This window comes from Empidonax traillii, unplaced genomic scaffold (assembly GCF_003031625.1).
Source record: "Empidonax traillii isolate 1590-97213 ecotype Southwest subspecies unplaced genomic scaffold, ASM303162v1 scaffold1851:size166798, whole genome shotgun sequence".
Lineage (NCBI taxonomy): Eukaryota > Metazoa > Chordata > Aves > Passeriformes > Tyrannidae > Empidonax > Empidonax traillii.
The window spans coordinates 110,878-135,219 of NW_020957044.1; the positions used below are offsets into that span (position 1 = coordinate 110,878).

Consider the following 24,342-nt stretch of genomic DNA (forward strand, 5'->3'; position numbering starts at 1 on the left):
CCAGTTGTGTTTTGGGATGAGGATGCTGGATTGGGTTTGCTGGGCCGAGCTGTTGGAACCCCTTGGACACCGGGGGCTCCAGCACTGGGGGTGCTCCTGCCTCAGCTGGGGCAGTGGTGTCTCTCCAGAAGCAGACAGGGAGCTGGGATGGGTTAGATGGGATGCAGGGATGGGAATGTGTCTGCACAGGGGAGCGAGTTAGAGCTGTGGTGACACTGGGGGCTCTGCTCTGGCTGGGCTGGAGGAGGAACCACCTGCCCCTGTGTCCCACTTTCTCCCTCTGCCTGATTCCGGGTCACAGGGCAGCTGTGGACCAGCAGAATCCCCTTGTCCCCTGTCCCTCTGATGCCTCCTGGATTCCCACTTCCCACCGTGCTTGGCAGAACCGTCTCCTCCAGAGCAGTTTCTGGTTCGGCTCCGGGTTTATTTATTCCTTGAGGCAAAATGATGCAACCGGCCCCTCTGTGGGAGGGATGGGGGGCTGGGATGGGCTGGCTGGCTCCAGTCAATCAGCAGCCCTGGAAAATTACAGCGGGAGGACTCAGAGGCTGGAAGAAATCTGTCCTGATTGACGTGTTCCGCTTGCTGCGCATGTCTGCGCTCGATCCATATGGACAGGTGATGGGAGAACTGACCCCTTGGATGTTCTTCCCTCTTCCTCTTCGTCCTTTCTCTTCCCTGTCCCTTGACACTTCCAGGACAGTGAAATGGGAGCCTGTGCGAGGCTCAGTCCAAAGCCTGGCACCTCCTCTCTCCTCACTGTGTGGACTGGGACGGAATCCACGCGTTTCCATCACCATCCCAGACCCCAAACTCCCGACTCGCTCAGTCCTTGGGACGCTGTTCCCTCCCCAGCCCAGCCCTGGGGACCTTGGTGGGGGTTTGGCCTCCCTGAGGGACTCTGCTCGCTTTTCCCAAGAGGGCAGGAGGGAGCCAGGGGGAGGCTGTGCCCCCCGGGACGTGCAGATCGGGGTCACCCCACACTGCTGGTGCTCGTCTGGGCCGTCCCCGTGGGCTGGGGGATGTGAGGATTCTCCTGCCTGCTCCTGCCCGGGCTCGTTCCCGTGGATCCCGACCTGTCAGCACACGCAGCCGCTATCTGCCAGGCCGGCTTTTCTCACGCCACTCCTGCACCGGGGCTTCCAGCAGCCTCTCATCCCCCTTATCTCTCTGGCAGGGAGAGAATGACTTTTATTACTCGCGTTTAATCCGTGTTTGAGCCGGGGCTGCCAGCGCGGCTCCCGTGGTGTGCGCTCTGATGCCGGGATGTTTGCGTGGCACCGACGTGCTCCTGTCGGAGCGCCTTGAAGCGCCCTCAGGTGCGTGCCAGGCTTTGCCCCCTGGGGAATCCTCTGGAGCATTCCCTGGCTTTGCTCAGGTGCTCCCTGTCCGTTCCTGAGCCGGGTGCTGGGCTCGTGCCGGTGTGAGCGGCTCGTGCGCGATTCCTGCCCAGCCGGTCAGCCTTTTGCTCCACGGAAAACACTTGGACAAGAGCCTCCATCCTGCTAGAAATCAAAGGAGATGAGGGGCTCCCAGGAAGGAATTTGCCGTGGCTGAGCTGTGCCCGGCACCTGGTTGGTCCATCCATCCACCTGAGGGGTTCAGGAGACATCGGGTCCCTCATGTGGCTGTGCTGGATCTGCCCTTGGCGTGGTCCTGTGTGAGTTTGGGTGTGAGCCTGAGGGCAGCAGCAGGACCCTCACTGCTGCCATCCATGTCCATCCTGGTGGGACAAGCAGGGCCTTCCAGCTCCTGCTCCTCCAGCCTCTTCCCTCGCTGCGTTCCCCCACGTCTGTGTCTCCCTGGGCTGTTGCCAAATCAACTACAGGAGGGAAGAGTTGCTTTTCTTCTTTCCTCCTTTTTTTTTTTTTTCCCCCCCGAGTGGTTTTTCGAGGTTAAACATTCCTGCCTAATTCGGCTCCTTGGGGTGTACCACAAGCTTGTCACATGTAATAAATTGGCTCATTTCTTAGCGCCAACACAGTCAAAAGCAAACAAAGTGGCTTGTGGATTAATCCTGCCCTGTTTGGGATAAGTGGGTTGATCCGGGCTCTTTGCAGGGAATAATGGACACAGCAGAGCGGTTCTGACTGATGAACTGGGCACTTCATTTCAGCCCCTTCGTTCTGTTGGTCCATATACTGATATTGCTTAATTATCCTGTAATTTACAGTTACTGGGGGCCCACCCTCTGTGAAAAGCAAATCTGGGCAGTGGCACCCAGTAGGAAATTCTCCTGGGAGTCATCTGCTGGCTGCCCTGGGGCATGGAAAGGGGGGAAGCCCCCATCCTCAGTGGGTGTGACAGAACCTGGGTGTCCTGAGCTCTGAAGGAGTCCATGATCCCAATGCCAGCTTTGGGATGGGTTTTGGGGGGTTCACAAACCCCGGGGTTTGTGATGCCCTTTCCACAGCTCCATCTGCTGCTGGGGGCCTTGAGCTCCTTCCTGCTGGAGCCGCAGCTGCTGGGAGCCCAAGGGTCAGGGTGGGGGTCAGGGTGGGATCAGGGTGGGGGTCAGGGTGGGGGTCATGCCCTGTGTCACTCGGTGGGGACGCTGAGCCCGCTCTGGCCAGAGCCGGGCGGTGCGAGGCTGCACCGGCACACGGAGCTCTGTGTGTGTGATGTAACGCTCCTCCCCAAGGAGAGTTTGAGCTTATTTAGGACAAACCCCGCTGTCAGAGTGAAGGTGACTGGGCTAAAACGGGACTGTGCCTGGACACGGCGCCCGGCGCGTGCCGTGCCCTTCCCGGCGCTCACGGGTGCGAAGGACGGGGGGCCCGCGGGGATCCGGGGAGCTATTTCTGCCACTGTCCCCACTGCCAGCCCTGCTGACAGGAGGGTGAGGCACAGACAGCTCCCCAGAAAACGGGATTTTAGTGTTTTGGCTGGGCAGAGGCGTGTCGGTGGCTCTGGTGAAATGCTGCGTGTCCAGCCCCGACACGGATCGTGGGTTTGGGACAGGGAGGGGAGGAGAGACCCTGTGGAGGGGGTTGGGATTCACAGGGGCTGTGCCAGGGCTCGCTGTTTGTGTGTCACCCCCTGCAGCCACCTCCAGCCCGGTGTGAAGCCGTGCTGGACGCTGCAGGAGCTTTTCCTGGGGTTTCAGGGCGTTAATCGATTTATGGCGTGTTTGTTGTTTGTCTCCACGCTTTGCTTCTTTTCAGAGGAGCTTAAAAATAAAGCCTGGCTTCCTTTGTAATTTTTCCAGTTAATAATGGAGATTAAGTCTCCTTGTGCTGGGCTTGGAGCAGCCCCCCATGAACCTGCCTGTGCCGCGGCCTCGGGACAAGGAGCGCGTTGGCACCCGAGGGGGGTCCTGCGGGGCCCTGGCGGTCCCTGCGCTGACCCTCGTGCCCTTTGGTGTCCTGCAGGTCCCCAGAGCAAAGTGTCCCGCTGCCAACCCAACGAGCACAACTGCCTGGGCACCGAGCTCTGCATCCACATGAGCAAACTCTGCAATGGGCTCCACGACTGCTTCGACGGCTCCGATGAGGGGCCGCACTGTCGGGGTAGGTCTGGGGGCGCGGGGGTCCAGGGGGGGCTGCGGGAAGGGGGGGCTGCCCCACGGGATGCTCCCCCACTGGGGTAGGAGTGACTGTCCCTGGTTTCTGCGGTTGGGTGTGAGCCCCTCCACGCTCAGCCCAGCGCCCGCCGCTCTCGGATCCAGAGATTATCCAGAGCCGCTTGGAAGTGAAATGCCCATCATTCCTGAGCCCACAGCCATGAAATAGCTGCATTGTCTCCTGGGTTTAAAAGCTCCAGGCCTGGGGTTCTGGTCCAGATAAGAGATACCACTGTGTTTTTTTCCTAATTTCCAGGAGCTTTGTCCCCCCTCCTGGCCTGTCCCCGTGGCTAATCCTGCTGGAAAACTCCCTAAACCAGCGTGCTGCTGCGCAGATTAGTCGCTCAGAAATGTGTGTCCTGGGCTGACCCCGAGCTCTGAAGCCTCTTTGCTCCCCAGCCCTTCCCTGCCTCGGGCAGGGGGGCTCCTGCCCCGCTCCGCTGGGACCCCTGGCCCCAAGGGGCTTCCTCCTGAGACCCAGCTCCTCTCCACTTCTCCACTCCCCCTGGAGAGCCTGGGGCAGCTCCTGCAGAGCCTGGGGCAGCTCCTGCAGCTGTACCCGAGCTGACAATTAATATTTCAGTAATAGCTCTCGTTGGTGAAGTGGGATCTGATTTTCCACGGCCGGGCAGCACGTGAGCCGCGCGCACGCGGCGAGGGCCGGCCTGGGCAGCTGGTGCTCGCTGGTGCTCACGGCTTTGGGCACCTGGAGCTCGCAGGTTTGGGCACGCTGGGGCCGTCACCCCCCCCCGTGCTCTTTGAGCCGGATGCCGATTCCCCCCTGCCCGCCCCAGGGAGGCATTTCCTCGCAGCTGCTTGCGGGCCCTGGCCTGCCTTGGCCCCAGGCTTGGGCAGGGACCTGTCACCTGAGCTGTCACCCCAAACTGCCACCTCAGACTGTCCCCTCGAGCTGTCACCTAAAGCCATCACACTGAGCTGTCACCTAAAGGTGTCACCCCAAACTGTCACCCTGAGCTGACACCCCTGTTCGTGCTCCAGCTGCTGGAGCCTCGTGCCGCTCCGTCCCGCTCCCCTCAGGCAGTTGGGGCCCCTCTGCTGCCCTTGCAGATATCCCAGGGGTGGCAGTGCCAGCAGAGCCCCCCTGCTGAACCCCCCCATCACCCACTCTGAGCCCTCAGGTGACTGGGGTCAGGCAGGGCGAGGAGGGGAGGGGGGCTCCAGGCTCTCCTGTATCTCCTGTTCCCTGCCCTGGTGACATCCTCCCTCCTGCATCTCCCCTGTCTCTGCAGAACAACTGGCCAACTGCTCGGCGCTGGGCTGCCAGCACCACTGTGCTCCAACGCTGGCTGGCCCCATCTGCTACTGCAACCACTCCTTCCAGCTGGCCGAGGACAGGAGGAGCTGCAGAGGTGGGTCTGGGCCGGGCAGAGCCCTCAGCCCATTCCTGGTGACTTTGGGTCCTCTGGGGTGTTCCAGTGTCACCGTCTTGGGAGCAGCGCCGTGGCTTGGCCGTGCAGCGAAAGGGGCTTGGCAGACCTTGCCTTTCAGGGGGGGACATGGGGCAGATGGGATGGGATGAGACCCCATCCCCTGTGGATGTGGCTCCTGAAAGCCTTAAGTCAGGAATATTGGGAGGGACAAGGGAAAAGGCCTTTGTGTACAGTCAGGGCTGGCTTGTGCTCCCGGGGGCTCTGCCTTGGAGAGGATGGGGAAAAAAAATAGGGGAGGGTCAGCAAGGAATGATGGGATCCATGTAATGCCAGAAACGAGTCTGGAAGTGAGAGATTGTGGTGTCTCCATCCCTTTCATGTATCTGTGCAGAGGTGGAAGGGGCCGTTCCTGGCTCTGTCACAGAGCTCTGGGGCAGGAGCTCCGGGGGATACATCACTTTCATCTACCAGAAGAAAGAGCAACTGAGCTGGGGGTTTGGGAGCTGCAGATTAGAGGGATTTGGAGTGGGAATGGAGGTGCAGAGCTGGGGGGAGGCAGTGGGTAACGAGGCCATGAGGAGGCTCAGTGGCCAGGCAGGGCTGGAGCAGAGAGCTGGGGGCTGCCTGTCCTGTCATGGGGTGGCCTTGGGTGTGAGGGTCCCTTCAGTTCCTCAGGAGGTCAATTTGAGGGTCTCTTCAGGCAGCCAAGGAGGGTGTTTGCTGGTCCAAACCTCGGGGTTTTCCCTGTCCTTTCCAGACTTTGATGAGTGCACTGTGTACGGGACCTGCAGCCAGACGTGCACCAACACGGAGGGCTCCTACACCTGCAGCTGTGTCGAGGGGTATCTCCTGCAGCCAGACAACAGATCCTGCAAAGCCAAGAACGGTGAGATCCTTGGCAGGAGGAGCAGAGCTTTGGGGCAGCTCTGCAGACCGTGGCCCTGCTCTGGGCTCTCCATGCCAGGTTCTTGGCTGAGGAATGTCCTGCACTGCCACCTCCCCACCTGTGTCACGGTGGTGCTTCAGCCGGATCAGAAGGGCTGGGCTGCAGGCTGATATGGGGCTGCAGGCTGATATGGGGTTCAGGTGCTCTGCCATGACCCCCCCACCCTTCTCCCCTCCTTCCCCCAGAGCCCGTGGATCGCCCTCCTGTGCTGCTCATCGCCAACTCCCAGAACATCCTGGCCACGTACCTGAACGGAGCCCCCGTGCCCAACATCACCCCCACCAGTGCCAAGCAGACCACGGCCATGGACTTCAACTACGTGGAGGACACGGTGTGCTGGGTCCACGTGGGTGACAGTGCCTCCCAGACCATCCTCAAATGTGCCAAGATCCCCAACCTGAAGGGCTTTGTGGAGGAACGCTCCATCAACATCTCCCTGAGTCTGCACCGTGAGTGCCCGCCCAGCTCGGGACCCCGACCCTGCTCCCCCCATCCCCATCTCCCTGTGATGCCTGAGTGTCCCCAGACTGCAGTGGGTGAAAGTGGGAAGGATGCAACTTCCCACAGAGCCAGGCACTGGCCTTCCCTTTTCCTTCCCTTTTATTATTTCTGGCCGGTTTTGTGGTTTCTCTGTGGGAGGATGTGAGGACGAGGGATGTGGGGAGGAGCAGAGCCGGTACCTGTGCAGCAGGTTTGGGGACGGCGGCTTGTGCTTCATCGTTTGGTCTCACCCCAAAAAGCGACCGAGTTCCACCCCAAAAAGTGACTGAGTACAAACTCCCAACCCAGAGGTGCCTCAGTGGGCACCGTGTGAGTCACTGAGTAGCCGGTGGCACTTCCCTTCCGCTCGCGGCTCCGTGGCCGGAACGAGTGTGGTTACAGCTCCGTCTCCTGTTGGGGCTCGCTGGCCTCAGTTCCACACTCAGAATGGGAAGGAGAGCCACTGCCTGGGATTTTGGTGCTCTCCAGGTCAGGCCCATGAGAGCCTCTGCCCCGTGAGGGATCTCTGTAGGCTTCCAGCACCTCCCTCGCCAGTGCCGAGCGGTGGGACGGGTGGGGACGTGGAGGAACCGATCTCTGCAAGCAGTGGATCCCGGGTGGATCCCCCAGGCACGGGCAGGGGGGCACGAGCCTGGATCCTGGGGGTCCTGGGGGTCCTGGGGGCTGCGTGTGGCTGGGCTGAGCCGGCTGTGGCCGCCCAGGGTGTGTGTGCATGGTTAATTTAAGCTCGCCCTGTGTATTTTTAGGGCAGTGTGTATTTTTAGGGAGAGGCCTCACCCTTTGCTCTCGGAGGCGATAGCGTGGAATCGGGCAGGCCAGGGCTCCGCTCCCCGCTCCCCTCCCGGGGTTTAGGGAGCTCTCTGCTTTTGGTGCCCCTCCAGCTCCTCTCTGAAGACTCCCTCGGGGTGAGGCTGGCTGCTCAGCACAAAGGAGGTGGAGAAATGAATTCCCCCAGTGCTGAGTCCGGCACTGGGCGTTGGGATGAGGAGATAATGTCACTCTCAGGCAGGACACTGGAGAGACCCGTGAATCCAATTAGTGGTTTCCCTCTTTATTTGCTTCTTTGTGGCATTATCTGCTCCCAGCAGGAATGGGGCCTCCCCGGTGCCTGCTGCTAATGGGGCTTGAGCTGGCATCTGATGGGGGGGAGATTGATGCCGAGGGGCTGGAAACCAGCAGCTCCAGCTGCCAGGGGAGGTTTGGGATGTGTGGTGGCACAGCCCGGCTCCGATCGCTTCCCTGCCTCCCTGTCCCGCTCCCTTCCTGCAGAGATCAGTGTCGCTTGTGCTGCGGGAGATGTGTTAAATGGAGGCTGTTAACAGGCCTTGGCACGACCTGCTGTACCCGGGGCTTTGCTATTCCCCTGGTCCTTACACTCCCAAACCCTTTTGCTCTCCGCAGGCTCCAGAGCTCCGGCGCTTCTGCCGCTCCCTCAGTTCCCTCGTCGCTGCCTGTGGACATTTGTCACAGGCACTGATTTTCTCAGTTGATCTGAGCTGGCTGGTTCCCTACCCCCAGGGCTTTTTCCAGGGCCACGCTAAAAATCAGAGCCTGGCAAAGCCTTCCATCCATTTCTCTTACAAGAAAAACCCACTTCATATTGGAGTTGGGTTGGTTCTCTCACCAGTCGGAGTGGGCTGCGGTGGCTGGGGGGACTCTGAGCACCTCCAGGGGATATGTGGGGCTCGGTGCCAGCGGCCAGAGCAGGTGGGATAATGCAGCCCCTTGTGGGGCAGGGGTCCAAGCTGTTCCCATCCCTGCAGGGACCTTGGAAGTGGCACCTTCCTGCCAGCCCGGGGAGCCCGATGTCCCTCCATCCTCTGCCCCGTGAGGAGGATGAGGCACGAGCGATGGCACGGGGAGGGCTTGTCCTTCCTGCCAGCGCTGAATTGTAACAAGGGGAACTTGTCTCATCCTTCCTCCCATCCCAATCTCTCTCTCCTCCTCCCTGTGTGACAATCCAGCACTGTTCCTGTCCGGGAGGATCCTGGCAGGCATTGCTGGCGCTCAAGGACGGAGGCACGTGCCTGTGCTGAGGCTGCATCCTGCTCTGACCGCTTGGAGCATCAGGACAGGGACAGGGGCGTTTGCCATGGACCCCCCATTAGCCCTGAGCCCCTCTGGTGTGGGGCAGGGGCAGGACGTGCTCGGAAGCAACAGCCCAGGCCAGGGGCTGCCCCTGGTCCCTGCGGACCCTCCCTGCTCGGTGGTTGATCCTTGAACTCCAGGGACTTTACGATCCCGTGGCTTTTCTCAACCAGATTCCAGCCTCCACGTGTTTCCCCAGACAATGTCCTTGTTTGTTTGGAGTTGGGCTTCCAAGGAATTTCAAAGCCAAACAGTGCACTAAAAAATAATAATTAAAATCTGCTTCCGGGCCCTTGTGCTGCTGCATCCCAGGCTGGAGCTCTCTGCTCCTCCAGCTCTCCCAACTGCCCAGCTTATCCTGCTGCTCCTGTCCCCTCATCCTGGGGCCCTCTGTCAGGGATCACATCCCTGGGGAACCCTGAGCTCAGCTGGGGAGCCCGAGGCTGGGACAGCGAGGGGAGCAGCGCTCTGCTCTGCGGTGGGATTTGTTCCCCCTTCCACTGGATTCACGTGCCCGTTCCCCACAGGTGACACCAGGAGGGTGGGGAACACCTGCCTGGAGCGTGCACAGAGGGCAGGACCCTCCTTAGGAGGCCACTGTCAGCTGGCATCAGCCCAACCCTGTGCCGGTCACCCCTTGGCCTCGGCAGGGCGTTAAATCCCCGTCTCCGGCGCGGTGTGATCGGGTGACACTCGGCTTTCAGGGAAAGGCAGGAGCCCTTTGCTTGGACTGTGGAAAAATACTAGAGGACACGTGTCAGGAGCCGGAGCCCTGGGCTTCTCCATGGCTCTCGGGGCAGCTCCTCTTCCCCTTCCCCTTCTCTTCACCTTCTCCTGCTCTTTCCTTTTCTTCTTCCCCTTTCCCGTGGCTGTTTTTGCACGGTCAGAACCAGGAGCTCAGTGATGCCAGGGAATGCATTTATTGTGCTGGCAGGTCACTGGTGCTGGCACTGCTCCTTCCCAACCCTGGCACTGCTCCATCCCTGCCCCGGCCAGCCCAGGTGCCCAGAGCTCCGGTTTTCTCCATTTCCCCAGTCCTGTCCGTCATGGAGCAGGTCCCCTGATGTCCCACAGTGCCGGGGCCGTGGGGATTGCGGCTCCCAGGCAGGAATTCGGCGGCTCAGGATGCGTGTGGGGCCGCTGGGAAAGGGCTGCGGAGGTGCCGTGATTTGTTGTTTCTCGGCTCAAGGTTCGTTGTTTTCCTTTCTAAAACGAGCCCCCGGGAAGGGGTTTGAAATATCAGGACATTTGATCCCGAGCGCATTATAAACCCTAAACGCTGGCAATCTGGCCACTATTAAAATGCCTTCCTGGGCAGCATCAATCCAAACACGCTCGTCTCGGAGGGTGTTTTCATTGACTCCATTTCAGCCCTGTCACTCGGAATGGCCTGTCCCGCTGCCAGCGGGCAGAGGAGCTGTGGGCGCTGGGGCAGATTGATTTCAGGGCCATGTTGCTCTGCAGAGGAATCCAAGTACATTTCTTCCCCCACTTTGCATGGAAAGCTATTTTTCTTCCTTGCTGCCTCATCCTGGCCAAGAAAGAGGCTCCGACGTGAACTCACTTGGCAGGAGAGCAGGATGATTGGTAACTTCATCTCCTGGTTCCTCTCTGTTGGGTTTTTTTTAACTGTTTATGGCTGTTCTTGTTGCAGCAACACAGGAGAGCACGCACTGAGTGAGGGCAAGGGTTGGGGGTTGTATCCGTGCCCAGGTCCTCACAGCAGCTCGTTGTGTCAGAGGGACGACACCGTGATGATGATTTTAATCAATCTGTTAATGAAGAGCCTGCTGGTCCCTGTTCATTCTGGAGGCAGGTCTGCCACTGAGACACTCTGGACCTCACTGCAGCTCTGCTTAGCACCTCTGACTTCCATTACCTGCTGTTTCCCCTTGTAGGGGACAGGAATAAAGCCCCCCAGGGGACTGAGACCCCCGGGCTGTGGTGGCAGGGTGAGGAAGGGTGTTCTTGCTTCCCCCACTCGTCCCTTCTCTCTCCCTCCGGCCATCCCTGAGGTGTCTCACGAGCTGCGTTCCCACGTTGCTGGAGACAAAAGGGTGACATTAATGTCCTGAGTCATCAGGATCCTCCTGTGCCCGGGGATGGGTTTAGTTTCACATGGGCAGGAGCGTGTCTGTCCCTGCACACATCTGTGTGTCCGTCCCGCACCGCCTCGTGCCCGAGCCCTGTGGGATCCGCTCTGCCCACACTGGCCCCGTTTCTGCTTTCTCATCCCCCCGCCCCCGAATCACCCCAGTGACGGTCCTCGGGTTCCTGGCGAGCCTGTGTCTCTCTCCTCTCACCCAGAAGGAAGCCAAGTGCCCCGTCCCTCCCTCGGCCTCTGCGGAATATTTGTACCCATGGAACGGGCTCATTAAGGCAGAGCAATTAGCGGTCCCTTGGCTGCCCTCCACGCAGCCCAGAGCTCGTTCCATCCCTGTTCCCGCTCTCCCCACCTCCTCCAGAGGTGCCTCTGCAGAGATGCTGCGGGGCTGAGCCAGGACGTGGGGAGGGGGACAGCTTTGGGGTGTCGCCACCCTGGGGAGCTGAGGGGGGTGTCGGTGGGGGGCTGGAGAGGTGCTGGTGGCCTCTTGGACACGGATCCCCTGTGGATGCAGCCGTGGTGCTGTGCCGGGGGCTCCGAGGCACGGAGAGCATTGTCTGACAGCCCAGGGCTCCCTGGAGAGGGGTGATGCTCCAGCACCTTCCATCGGTGCTCTGCCTGTTCCCAAGGTGGGACATCCCTTTGGGGGGGCTGCCCAGCCCCAGGGAGGACGGCGTTACCCCCGGGGGAACGTTTGGCTCGTGCAGGACGGGTGTGAGTGCGCGCAGAGCCCCCGGGATCCGTCCCAGTGCCGAGTCAGACGCCCTGGACGGGGGCCACCGGCTTCCACCCAGCGGTTCCTCCTCGGAGTGAAACATCTCAGCAGAGAGGGGGGGGGAATTTATTTATTTTTGAGCCGGGTTTGCTGAGGGAACGAGGCTGACGTGACGGCGGTGGCCCCTGTGTGGTGGTGGCCGTGCCCTTGGACACAAGGAGGTGGCTGTTCCTGGAGAGGGGGGGGCCGTGCCGGACCCTCGGGGGCACTGGGTGCCTGTCCGGCCGCCCGGCGCCCTTCGGGGCGGGAGTTTGTCTTCGTGCCCGTCCTGTTAACACACTTCTAATTAAGGAAAATTGTCCCCAGGAGCAGTGTTTACCCACGGAGCGCCGTGCCGTCACAGAGACGGTCTTGTTCTCCCGGGGAGAGGACGTCTGTGGAGGGAAGAGGCAGAAATTCCTCCAGATTATGGTATTATGTAAATGTATCAAACGGATCATTCCCTATAAAAAAGGAAAGTAGGAAACCGATGTATTTGAGCGGCCCTGGGGACCGCATTCCTGACGAGCCTCCGTTCCTGAGCCGAAACATTCGGCAACTTTTCCAAGCCGTTCTTCCGCCGGGGCCGCGTGCCGGCGGCTCGGGGCGCCGGGGGGCACTCGCTGGGTGGCGAGTTGGCCACGGCCCCCCTGCCCTGGGAGGGTGGCTTGTGCCAGGAGCAGGGGACTGCTCTCCGGGTGGGACCTCCTGGCACCCACTGAAGGGCAGCTCTGGTGTGTTGTCACTTGGACTGTGGCCCCCATGGTTCCCCCTCGGCCTCCCGAGGCACCCGGGGCTCGTGTCAGGGCTGATCCATCGTGGCTGGCTGGAACAAGAACTGGGCTGTCCCCGTAGATACACTTGGGCATAGATATCCTCCATTGATCCTTTATTTCCTTATTATTCTTTATTTAAAACCCACACGCAGGTGTTGGCAGCGGAGCTCAGTGCAGCTCTGTCCTCCATCCCATGTGCTGGGGAGAGGGGGAAATGCTCCTCAGCAGAACAGGAGCGGGGATTTGGTGCTGGGGAGAGGGGGAAATGCTCCTCAGCAGAACAGGAGCGGGGATTTGGTGCTGGGGAGAGGGGGAAATGCTCCTCAGCAGAACAGGAGAGGGGATTTGGTGCTGGAGCTCCGAGCCCGACGGTGTCTCCGGTTGCTTCAGGCAGGGCCGGGACCTCTCCTGGCCAGTGCTCCTGTCCTGCTCTCCTGGCAGTGCTCCCTTGAGGGGTAGCTGGGAAGTGGAGTTTCTCCCAGACTTAGAATCATGGAATTATTAAGGTTGGAAGAGCCCTCTAAGACCACTGAGTCCAACCATTAACCCAGCACTGCGAGGTCACCCCTGAACCGTGTCCCCAAGTGCCACATCCACACATTTCAGGAAGGATTTCTTCACAGAAAGGGCTGATTCCTGAGCTCCTTGCACCTCCACAGCTTTAGTGGGTTTCTCTTCTTCCTCTCTCAGCTGAGAAGGAGCCTGGGGAGCTGCAGAGTGGCTGTGTCCCCCTGGTCCCCCTCGCAGCTGTCTGGGGACTGTGTCGAAATCCCTGGTTTAATCTGAGGGAAGATTGCGCGTTTCCTTCCTCCTCCTGTCAGGCCACAATTGATGTGTTTGCAGACTGCACAGCAACTGATTCATGCAGAGCAAAGTTATGTGCTGGGTCAGCAAAGCTCCTTCCCCAAAAAAAAAAAAAACACCACAGCTCTGCAGAGCTTGACTGGGAGTGGGGTAAATCAGGTGCTCTGTGGATCGGGCTCTGGGAGGGAGAACCTCTGGCTGCAGCTCCCGAGGGCAGCGTGGGGTCAATGACCCACTCGTGTCAAGGAGTTCTTTGAGTGGGATGTCTCACCTGGGGCACTGCATCCAGCCCTGGCATCCCAGTATAAGAAGGATGTGGCCAGAGGAGGCCACGGAGATGCTCTGAGGGCTGGAGCCCCTCTGCTCTGGAGACAGGCTGGAGAAGAGAAGGCTCTGGGGAGACCTTATTGCTCCTTCCAGTGCCTAAAGGGGCTCCAGGAGAGCTGGAGAGGGACTTTGGACAAGGGCCTGGAGTGCCAGGATGAGGGGGAATGGTTTCCCACTGCCAGAGGGCAGGGTGAGGTGGGATATTGGGAAGGAATTCCTCCCTGTGAGGATGAGGAGACCCTGGCGCAGATTGCCCAGAGCAGCTGCTCCATCCCTGGGAGTGTCCCAGGCCAGGTCGGATGGGGTTTGGAGCAACCTGGGCTGGTGGAAGGTGTCCCTACCGATGGCAGGAGGTGGGAATGGAGGATCTCCAAGACCCCTTTCAGTCCAAACCGTCCCAGGATTCTGTGAGAAGGGCAGATCCAAGCTCAGTGTGGCACAGAGGGATTTGTGGCACAGAGGGATTTGTGGCACAGAGGCTTTTGTGGCACAGAGGGTTTTGTGGCACAGAGGGTTTCGTGGCACAGAGGGTTTTGTGGCACAGAGGGTTTTGTGGCACAGAGGGTTTCGTGGCAGCCCCAGCTCGCTCGGGTTCGCTCGGGCCCGTGGTGGGTGTGAAACCAGGAAACATCTGTGCGGGTGGGTTTCGGGCTGGGCTGAATTTACCAACCCCCCCCCCCCGTGTTGAGCAACGTGATGAACTTCTCGGTGCTCCCTCCGTCCCCCCTCCCTGTGGGAAGGCCCCCCCACCCCGAGGGGGGGCTGCCAGCGTGGACCCCCGGCCCCACCGGCGTGTTTGGCTGCTCCTCCCGAGAAGAGCCTTGGAAAGCCGACATTCCCCACTCTCTGCCCCCACCAGCTCCTTTCCAAACACTCTCAAATAAATAAATCTTGGGAAATGAGTTCGGCATGTCGCAATCGCCCGCAACCGTCCCGCCGGCGTTGAGCAAGGAGGGGGATTGACTCCAGGCTGGGAGCTGGTGGGGAGGAGGCTCTGCCACGGGGGCTGTGGGAGGATGGGGGGGGGTCGCTGCCCCCACGTTCTTCTCCCGTGGAACTCGTGGCAGGACCCCTCCATGTCCAGGGACGGGGTCATCACTGCTGGGTCCCCTCGGTTGGGTCCGTGGGGTGTCCTGCTGGTCACGGGTGGCCGTGGCACCTTCCCTGGGCTCCCACTCTGCTCCTGGGGGGGGCACAGCAGGGGAGGGTCTGTGCCCCCCACTCCTCCCCTCTCCCGAGGTGGAGGGCAGGAGGTTTCTGCAGGCCAGCACCGGGGGTTAAAAATAGACATTTTTAACTAAATTAGCTTCCACCGAAAGTTCAAGAGGAAATCCAGGTTTAGCTGGGGCTACAAGAAAGAGCTGAAAATAATAATAATAAAAATAATAATAATAATGAAAAGTGATTCCTGTGAAGGAGGGGGGAGGATGGTGAGCAGGGAGAGAAGGAGCAAAGCTGGAAAACAAAAGCCTTTGAGGAGGGTAATGCTTTCCAGCTGCAAAAATACAGCCCTGGAGAGCAGCAAGTGCTTGCGTCACCCCCAGCCCCCGGCCCAGCGCTGTCCTGCTCAGAGCAGGGGCCAGGCCAGACACCCCCGGGGGGACCAGGACCCTTCTGCTCCCCTGGGGAGCTGTGGCAGGGTGGCTGTGAGGGGAGTGCAGGGCTGGAAGTCTGTGGCTTGTTTTGGCCATTTTCCCCTCCAGATTCCCCTCTGAGTGCTGGTGAACTTCCCCCCTTGGATGGGCTGGACTCGGCTCCAGCTCGGCGGGATGTGGCTGGTGAGGCAGGAGAGTGACAGGAAAGGGGTGATGGTGCTGGCTGGGCCCCCTTTGGGAGGAGAATCTGGGGGTCCCCAGCCCTGGGTGGGGGGCGAGGGCCCCCGCTCTGTCCCGCCGACGCTCCCCACCCACCCCTGCTTGGATCGCTCCCCTGGTCCTGTGACTCTGACTCAGCCACGCAGGCGCCAGCCAAGACCTGCTTTTTTTGGGGAATTCTTGCACATCCCTTTGCCGAAGTGTTTCTCTCCCTGGCAGGGCTGTGCCTGGCCCTGCCGCCCCCTCCCCGTGGCACAGGGGGGTTTGGGGTGCAGGGGAGGGCTGGGGGTGCTGGTTGTGACAGCAGGACTTGGGCAGCCCCATCTCAGGGGCAGAGGGTGGCCCTTGACACCCCAGTGCACATTTTTAGGTGGTCTTTTGCTCAGCACAAACCCCTCTATCACCTCATCAGCTGGGCTTGGGGGGGGCTTGGGGGTCCCAGCTGGCTTGGGAGCCCCACGAGCCCAAGCGCTGGCCCTGGCACGTGGGGAGCCCTGTGCTGGCCGTGGGTTTGGGGTTGATGGTTGATGCTCATTCCTTGGCTCGGGCTGTTTCCACTTGTTTTTACGAGCTGCCTCACGCCGGGTGGTGGCTGCAGCCTCGCCCTTCCGGAGGGGGGGGGGTCACTGTCGGCATCGCCCCGGCTGGATGTCCCCATCCCCGTCCCCAGGGCCGTGACCTGGACACAAGGGCTGGGAGAGCTGGCCTGGATAGCCCAGGCACTGGGGATTGGGGTTTGTGCACCCCCAAACCGCTGTGTGCTCATGCCATGGTCTCACCCCATCCCAGCAGTGCAGATGGACTCGGCATCGCCGGGGCGAACCCCGCGAGCAGGGGGGTGTGGGCCATTGCAAAACGCCCTGGCCTGGTTCGTGTTTTCCCTTCCAGGCTGCTGCGTTGGTTAATAATTCAGTGGTGTCTGGCCCTGCTCCTCCAGGGCTGTCTGGGTCCTGCTGGCCTTGGAGCGCCCGGGCTGGGGGATTGCTGTGCCCCCGTCCCTGCTCCACCTGGCCCCTGCCTTGGCCGTGGTGCTGCTGTGTTGGGGGGCACGGGGTCTTGGGGGGCACTAACCCAAAGCACTTGGCATCTCTGGGAGCTGCAAGCCCTCAGCCTGGCCCCTGCCCTGGCTGAGCAGGGCTGAGCGCTGACCCGGTGGCAGGGCAGGAATTCGGGTGCGTTGGGTTTATCCGATTTAACAGGCTTTCACTGGTTTAATTAAGTGCTCACACGCTGCGTGCCAGGTGCTGTCTCTCACCTGCTCCAGGCCCCAGGGTGTCCCTGCAGCTCAGGATTAGCTCTGCTCCCACCTCGCCCAGCGGGATCTGCCCACAGCCCCCCCTCTGCCGCGCTCCCTCCCGGCTGGGACGTCCCAGTGCTGCGGCTGGAGCCCCTTCCCCTTCCCTGCTGCCCCCTCCCTCCTCTGGCACCCACCTTGCAGAGCTCCCCCCTGCTCCCCCGGTGTTCCTGTGGGCTGTGCTCCCGGTGTTTCTGCAGGATGCTCTCCCAGTGTTTGCTCTGGATGCTCTCCTGGCTCTGTGGGATGTCCCTGGCTTGTCACGGTCCCGTATGCCTGGGGAGCAGGGGGTGGGGTGCTGGGGGTGCCGTGTGGCTCCCGGTGGGGTGAGCAGGGCAGGTCCCTGGGGTGGTGCAGACCCTGGTGCCCTCATGGCTCCCACGGCCTCATTCCCCAGCTGTGTTGGTCTTTGTGATCCCCGTGGGCTGGGACGTGGTCAGGGACCCCATGGGGGGGTTCCTGGCTCCCTCCTTCCCTGTCTAACCCCCCCTCACCCCTGTCCAGACGTGGAGCAGATGGCCATTGACTGGCTCACGGGCAACTTCTACTTCGTGGACGACATCGATGACAGGATCTTTGTCTGCAACAAGAACGGGGACACCTGTGTCACACTGCTGGACCTGGAGCTGTACAATCCCAAGGGGATTGCGCTGGACCCAGCCATGGGGTGAGTCCTGGCAACTCACTGCCCCTGGGAGCAGTTGGTAAGGGTGGTCTGTCCCTCTGGGGCTCAGGGGTCTCCTGTACCTGCCCGTGTCAAGCCCCCATCTCTGCAGGGACACTTCTCACGCCCCTGGCAGCGGCTCCACAGGGCTCAGTCCTGCAGGACACCCCTGGCCCAGCTCAGGATAAGCTGCTGCTCCCAACTCGTGCCACACAGCGTGCCCACAGCTTTGCTCCGGCTTTTGGGAGCTGAAACAGTCGGCTCCTTGCACGGCTGCCTCGTGCCTGTGTCCAGCAGCTGCCTTCTGCCCAGCCCAGGGCTGGGGAAACCAGGATGCTGAATCACTGGAGCAGCCCAGGGCACGCACAGCAGCTGCTGGTGTGGCTGAGGCACAGTGGGCAGAGTGGAGTAACCAGTAAAGAGGGAAATTCCCCCCCTCACCTCCTGCTTCCCTGCTTGCCTGGATGGAGAAAGCTGGTGTTACTGAGCAGGAAATTGGGAGTATTTTATATAGACAAATAAATATTGCAGGGAAGCCTGGAGGGAGACTCTGGCCTTGAGCAGGGCAGGTGCAGACAAGCCCCACAGGGGACTGAGTTAAGTCCCCTGGGCTCTGTGCTGGTGGTGCTGATCCCCGTCTCTGGCTGTGCCTTGTTGGGAAGTGCGGTGCCAGGAGCTGCTGCCACAGGCAGGACCACTCCTGGATGCTCAAACAGATGCCTCAGGTTGTGTTTTAACTCGTACAACCCCATGTGTACACGTGGAGGGCCCTGGAGCTCCTCCAGGGACACCAACACATCTGGGTTGAAGCTCCCCTCGAGCCCCGTGCCAGACCCCGGCCACCCCTGTGCCTCCCAGCGTGAGCCACCTGCACATCCTCATCCTCCCTCCTCCCGTGCCATCCCGGCTCTGAGCTCCTGCCTTTGCTCTTCCCCCACAGCAAGGTGTTCTTCACCGACTACGGGCAGATCCCCAAGGTGGAGCGCTGCGACATGGACGGGCAGAACCGCACCAAGCTGGTGGACAGCAAGATCGTCTTCCCGCACGGCATCACCCTGGACCTGGTGAACAGGCTGGTGTACTGGGCTGATGCCTACCTGGACTACATCGAGGTGGTGGACTACGAGGGCAAGAACAGGCACACCATCATCCAGGGCATCCTGGTGAGTGGGTTTGGGTCAGGGGGCTGAGCGCCGAGCGCGCTCCTGCCGGGGATGATCTCGTGCCGTGAGTGACACGGGGACAAGAGGTGGGATGGGGGGGTTTGGCACCCCCAGGAGCCACGTTCTCCTGACTCCTGAATTCCTTGTGGGTGCCCACGCGGCGCCTTCCAGATCGAGCACCTGTACGGACTGACCGTCTTCGAGAACTACCTGTACGCCACCAACTCTGACAACGCCAACGCCCAGCAGAAAACCAGCGTCATCCGCGTCAACCGCTTCAACAGCACCGAGTACCAGGTGGTGACACGGGTGGACAAGGGTGGAGCGCTCCACATCTACCACCAGCGGCGCCAGCCCACAGGTGGGAGCCCAGCCTGGGTGGAACAGCTTCTGGGATCCTTGGGAAAGGGCTGGGGTGGGATTTCAGGAAGGATTTCTTCACAGGAAGGGGTGGGCAGGGATTGGAAGGGACCGCCCAGGGAGGTGGTGAAGTCACCATCCCTGAAGGTGTTCAGGGAAGGGCTGGATGTGGCACTCAGTGCCCTGGGCTGGTTGTCAAGCTGCCAAACACCCTGGGGTGCCCCATCCTCTGCTTTGGCTGCGTCTCCTCCTGTGAGAGACGTGGCAGCTGCTCCACAGGACTGATGGATCAGAGAGAGCGCAGGGACGTGGGGGCAGATGTGACATCTTGAAACATTCATGGCCCCTCACACTCTCAGTCCCCACTGCCTGTGTGTTTACCCCACTGCTCCTGGGCACCAAGGGCTTTCCAGGGAGTTGAAAGGCTCTGGTGCTGCACCATCCCCTCCCCGTGCCCATCCCTCTCTGCCCGCTCCAGCCCCATCACCTTCCTGCAGTTAATCAATTTACTCCTTCAAAATCCTCTTAGTGTCTGCAGCCTACTCGGCATTTTCCAGAGTATCAAATTAATCAGGAGATTTCTGAGTGGGGAAGGAGTGTCATTAAGGGGCTCTCCAGGCCCTGCTGGCTGTCCCTCTGTGTGGGGGCTCGTCCCACCGGTGCAGCCCCGCTCTCCCCGTGGCCCGTGAGGGGTGGGCTGGCCTGATGGGGCAGAGTGTGTCCCTGTGGCTGTGGCAGTGTGCTGGGACATGCCAGGCTGGCTTCTCCACAGGGATCCTTCCTGTGGGAAAGTCCTTTCCCATCTCTGCGCTGTCCTGTGTAGTGCTCAGCCCCTCACTGACCAACCAGGAGCTCCGGGGGGAATCGGCCACCCTAAAGTCCGGGGAGGAGGGCCCATGAGAGCATCTCCATGTCCCTGTGGCTGCAGACCCGTGTCCCTGTCCCTCTGTGCTCCCCAGGCAGAGCAGGACCCCCCCCCCCGTGCTGCTCTGGTGCCTCTGGCTGCCACAGCCCCCTTGTGTTGCAGTGAGGAGCCACGCCTGCGAGCCGGACCAGTTCGGGAAGCCGGGGGGCTGCTCCGACATCTGCCTGCTCGGGAACAGCCACAAGAGCCGGACCTGCCGCTGCCGCTCGGGGTTCAGCCTGGGCAGTGACGGGAAATCCTGCAAAAGTGAGCGCTGGGCTTCCTGGGGGGGAATGTGGGGGGCGAGGGTCTGGGCTCTTGTGGGCTGCCTGTGGGCTCTGCACTCCCTGCCAGCGCCTGGCACTGCCTCCTCCCGGCCTCTGTGTCGGAGCTGTGGCCCCACGGCGGCCCCAGAGCCGTGTGCCACCCCTCTGGCACTGGCCTGGCCTGGCTGGTGGCCACGGCTGTCGCCGTCTCTCCGCAGAGCCTGAGCACGAGCTGTTCCTGGTGTACGGGAAGGGGCGTCCGGGCATCATCCGCGGGATGGACATGGGAGCCAAGGTGCCGGACGAGCACATGATCCCCATCGAGAACCTCATGAACCCCCGGGCGCTGGACTTCCACGCCGAGACCGGCTTCATCTACTTCGCCGACACCACCAGTTACCTCATCGGGCGCCAGAAGATCGATGGCACGGGGCGGGAGACCATCCTGAAGGACGGTGCGTGGCCCAGGGGCCCAGCCTGCGCCCTCAGGGCTGGGGGTCTGTCATCCCCCTTGGTCTGTGTGGGGGTCAGGCGGTGCCGAACGCACCGTGGGTCAGATGGGGCTGTTGCCTCCACGTCTCATCTCCGGCTTCTCCCCAAAGGCATCCACAACGTGGAAGGGATCGCTGTGGACTGGATGGGGAACAACCTGTACTGGACAGATGACGGCCCCAAAAAGACCATCAGCGTGGCACGGCTGGAGAAGGCCCAGACGCGGAAGACGCTGATCGAGGGGAAGATGACGCACCCCCGCGCCATCGTGGTGGACCCCCTGAACGGGTGAGGGTGCCCGGGTGGGCAGGGCTGGCTGGGGGGGAGGGCACAGACACAGGGACACGGTCGCATCTCTGAACTGTCATGAGCTGTGACGACGGGGCCAGGGCTCAGCTTCGGGTGTGTGGCAGGTGGATGTACTGGACGGACTGGGAGGAGGATCCCAAGGACAGCAAGAGGGGCAAGATCGAGAGGGCCTGGATGGACGGCTCCAACCGCAACATCTTCATCACCTCCAAGACCGTCCTGTGGCCCAACGGGCTGAGCCTGGACATCCCGGCCAAGATCCTCTACTGGGTGGACGCTTTCTACGACCGCATCGAGATGGTCTATCTCAACGGCACCGAGCGGAAGGCGAGTGGGGGTCCCGCAGGCCTCGGGACGTTGAACCACCCCAGCGCTGGGGCTGTGGGCAGCCGAGGCATTGCCTCCCTCTCTCCCATCCCATCATCCCACGCCCTGTCCCCCGGTGCCCATCCCGGCTAAGGCAACCCCTCCTCCCGCCCGCAGATCGTGTACGAGGGCCCGGAGCTCAATCACGCCTTCGGGCTGTGCCACTACAGCAACTTCCTCTTCTGGACCGAGTACCGCAGCGGCAGCATCTACCGGCTGGACCAGACCTCCAAGGCCGTCAGCCTGCTCCGCAACGAGCGCCCGCCCATCTTCGAGATCCGGATGTACGACGCGCAGCAGCAGCAAGGTGTGGGGGCTGCAGCAGGGACGGGGCTGGGGGGTGAGGGTGAGCCCTGCCTAAGCAGCCCCCCAACCCCTTTTTGGTTCCTTTTGGCCATCCCCGTGCACAGTTCTCTTTCCGTAAACTCTGCTGGCGCTCATCCCCTGCCCTTGCAGCCTCCCCCCTCCCTCTCCCACCCCTATTCCATCAGGCTCTGTGCCCCCTGAGGGGTCCCCATGGCCTCATGAGCTGGTTCTTTGGCTGGGTTCCAACTGTGGGGTTCGTTGAGGGTGTCCAGGAGTCCGGGGACACCCCCGTGGGTCTGCAGGGGTCCCTGGGCATGGAGGTCCCATCTCCTCACCCCTCTTTGCCTCCACAGTGGGCTCCAACAAGTGCCGCGTCAACAACGGGGGCTGCAGCAGCCTGTGCCTGGCCACCCCCCGGGGCCGCCAGTGCGCCTGCGCCGAGGACCAGGTCCTGGGGGCGGACACCGTCACCTGCGAGGGTAGGCTGGCCTGGGACCCCCGTGGGGACCCCCTTTCCCCATGGGATGCCGTATTTGGTCACCTGGTTAAATCCTCGCCGTGCTCTCCCCCCCCGGCAGCCAACCCGTCCTACATCCCGCCGCCGCAGTGCCAGCCCGGCGAGTTCGCCTGCAAGAACAACCGCTGCATCCAGGAGCGCTGGAAGTGTGATGGGGACAACGACTGCCTGGACAACAGCGACGAGGCCCCCGAGCTCTGCCGTGCGTGACTCCCTTCTGCGTGCTGGGACTGGGGCCTGGGCTCCCCCACGCTTGGGGCCGGTGGTTGGGGCTGGGTAGGGCAGCCGGGACCCCTCCGTCCCCTCCCCAGCTGCAGGGAGGGAGATGGATGGCGCGTGATTGAAGGGAGAAATGGTGGTTGGGATCCTGGTCCCCACTTTGCCTCAGGCTCCAGCCCTTTTCTGTCTGTTTCTCCTCCACTGGGCACGGAGGAGGGACGGGGTGGGATGAGGGGCAGGTCCTGAGCGGGTGTCCCCCCACAGACCAGCACACCTGCCCCTCGGACCGCTTCAAGTGCAAGAACAACCGCTGCATCCCCAACCGCTGGCTCTGCGACGGGGACAACGACTGCGGGAACAACGAGGATGAGTCCAACTCCACCTGCTCAGGTGAGGAACCTGCCTTATCCTCGGGGAGCCGTGGGAGAGTCCTTGCTGAGCCCCACCAGCCGCTAATGCTCTGTCTGTCCCTCCCTGGCTAGCCCGGACCTGCTCCCCCAACCAGTTCTCCTGCGCCAGCGGCCGCTGCATCCCCCTCTCCTGGACGTGTGACCTGGACGACGACTGCGGGGACCGCTCCGACGAGTCTGCCTCGTGCGGTGAGCTGGCACTGGGAGCACTGGGAGTACTGGGAGCACTGGGAGCACGGGGGAGGGTTTTGGGGGTGCTGCCGTGGGGCCGTGGGGGTTTGGGGTGCACACAGGGGTGTCCCTGTGCTCACGGTGCCTCTGCCTCCTCCGCAGCCTACCCGACCTGCTTCCCCCTGACACAGTTCACCTGCAACAACGGGCGCTGCATCAACATCAACTGGCGCTGTGACAACGGTGAGGACCCCGGCCCAGACCCACGACCAGAGTCGAGGGGTGGGGTGCAGCCTGGCAGGGGCCCTGCTTTGGCAAGGGCCAGTTGTCAGCATGTGCTGAAGGGCAGAGCCCTGGAGGGAGCAGGTGTGAGGCAAAGCCGAGCACATCCTGCAGTCTCCAGCCCCACATTTCCCTTGGCTGCCCCCGGCGCGGCGTGTGCTGCAGGAATAACCTGGCGGGGATCGTTTCAGACCTCGGTGCCCTTTGATGGGTCTCCCAAAACTCTGCCCCAGAGCTGGAGCTGAGCACAGAGTGGCTGGTGCAGCTGGCAGGGCTGAGCCGTGTCCTGGGAGGGCAGGAAAGCTCTCCTGGTCAGCTCCCATCTGCCCTCGGATCTTCGCAGGGCCAGGCCTGGGACAGAGGGTTCGCCCCAAGGCTGCTTTGCTTCCCCACAAGTTTATTTGAGCCGCTCTGCATCGTTATGTTTAATTAGTGGCTTCAGAGCAGACGAGACACTGGATGAGCTCTGGGGATTAGCAGAGCTGTGGGTGGAGGACTCCTCCTGGAGCCTTCCTGAGCTCCCTCCGAGCTGGCCCTGCCGAGGGTGGTCCCTTCTGCTGGGATCCCCCACCGTGGCAGGCGGGCCGTGGTGTGAAGCCCCTTCATGCAGCCTCGAGCCTGCCTGGGGCAGGGAGCTGTAGCACCACGGGGCTCCCCCAGCCCGGCTGCCCCCGCTCCCCCAGCACCCTCTGCTGCTTCTGGTCTCGCCACCCAGTGCCTGCACAGCCTCTGTGTGTCCGTGTCTGTGTCCACGTCCCGGTGTCTGTGCCGCCCGCTGTGCCGTGGTGTGTTGTGTTTGTCACTGTGCCCACGCTCCTGTCTGGTGGTTCTGTGTTTCAGAAAAAGATTGTGGGGATGGCTCTGACGAAAAGAACTGTCCAAAGCCTACCGGTTAGTGCATAGATCAACATGCACCAGACCCCCGCCTGGCCCCTGAGCCCCCAAACCTGCCCCTCCAGAGGGCTGGGAGCCCCTTGGGGCTGCTGTTCTGGACACTGGCAATGCCCCCCATGCCTCCAGCAATGCCCCGTGTGCCTCTGGCAGTGCCCCCTCTGCCTCCAGCAATGCCCCCCGTGCCTCTGGCAATGACTCCTCTGCCTCCAGCAATGCCCCCCGTGCCTCTGGCAATGCCACCCGCTCTCTTTGGCAGTGCCCGCTGAGCTCTCTGGAAATACCCGCCCCCATGCCTTGGCAGTGTCCCTCACGCTCTCCAGCATTGCCCCCCGTGCTCTCCAGCAGTGGGAGGGATGTGCTGGGTGCCAGGGAATGAACCCAGTGTCCCTCCCAGCTCACCAGGCAGAGCCCCTTGGGAAGCTTCTCTTGGTGGAAAGCCGGGGCTGCATGTGCAGGAGCTGGGCTGCTGCTGAGGCCGTGTGGCAGCCAGCAGTGCCACTGCCCTGAGCTGTGCCATCGTTCCCAGCTGTGCCACGGTCCCTGTGCCCATCGTGAGGCACTGGAAAGGCAAATAACCTTGACCAGCCCTCGGGTGGGGCATCCACAGCGGAATGGAGCCCTGTCGTGGTCCCCAAGCCAGTCCCCCCACGCTGAACCA

The 24,342-nt window shown here is 61.8% G+C and overlaps 1 protein-coding gene across 1 annotated transcript in view; it reads left to right on the forward strand.

The window, feature by feature from the left end:
- Window positions 1-24,342, forward strand: part of LRP1 (LDL receptor related protein 1) — a 71,326-nt gene that overhangs the window by 15,714 nt on the left and 31,270 nt on the right. The window contains exons 3-19 of the mRNA XM_027908810.1: window positions 3,372-3,509; window positions 4,813-4,932; window positions 5,711-5,839; window positions 6,085-6,348; window positions 16,866-17,028; window positions 17,966-18,188; window positions 18,360-18,549; window positions 19,576-19,719; window positions 19,937-20,173; window positions 20,321-20,498; window positions 20,624-20,846; window positions 21,003-21,192; window positions 21,545-21,670; window positions 21,770-21,910; window positions 22,192-22,317; window positions 22,410-22,526; window positions 22,671-22,751. Of these exons, the coding sequence (XP_027764611.1) occupies window positions 3,372-3,509; window positions 4,813-4,932; window positions 5,711-5,839; window positions 6,085-6,348; window positions 16,866-17,028; window positions 17,966-18,188; window positions 18,360-18,549; window positions 19,576-19,719; window positions 19,937-20,173; window positions 20,321-20,498; window positions 20,624-20,846; window positions 21,003-21,192; window positions 21,545-21,670; window positions 21,770-21,910; window positions 22,192-22,317; window positions 22,410-22,526; window positions 22,671-22,751 (2,790 nt within the window). The remainder of the gene's footprint in view (window positions 1-3,371; window positions 3,510-4,812; window positions 4,933-5,710; window positions 5,840-6,084; window positions 6,349-16,865; window positions 17,029-17,965; window positions 18,189-18,359; window positions 18,550-19,575; window positions 19,720-19,936; window positions 20,174-20,320; window positions 20,499-20,623; window positions 20,847-21,002; window positions 21,193-21,544; window positions 21,671-21,769; window positions 21,911-22,191; window positions 22,318-22,409; window positions 22,527-22,670; window positions 22,752-24,342) is intronic.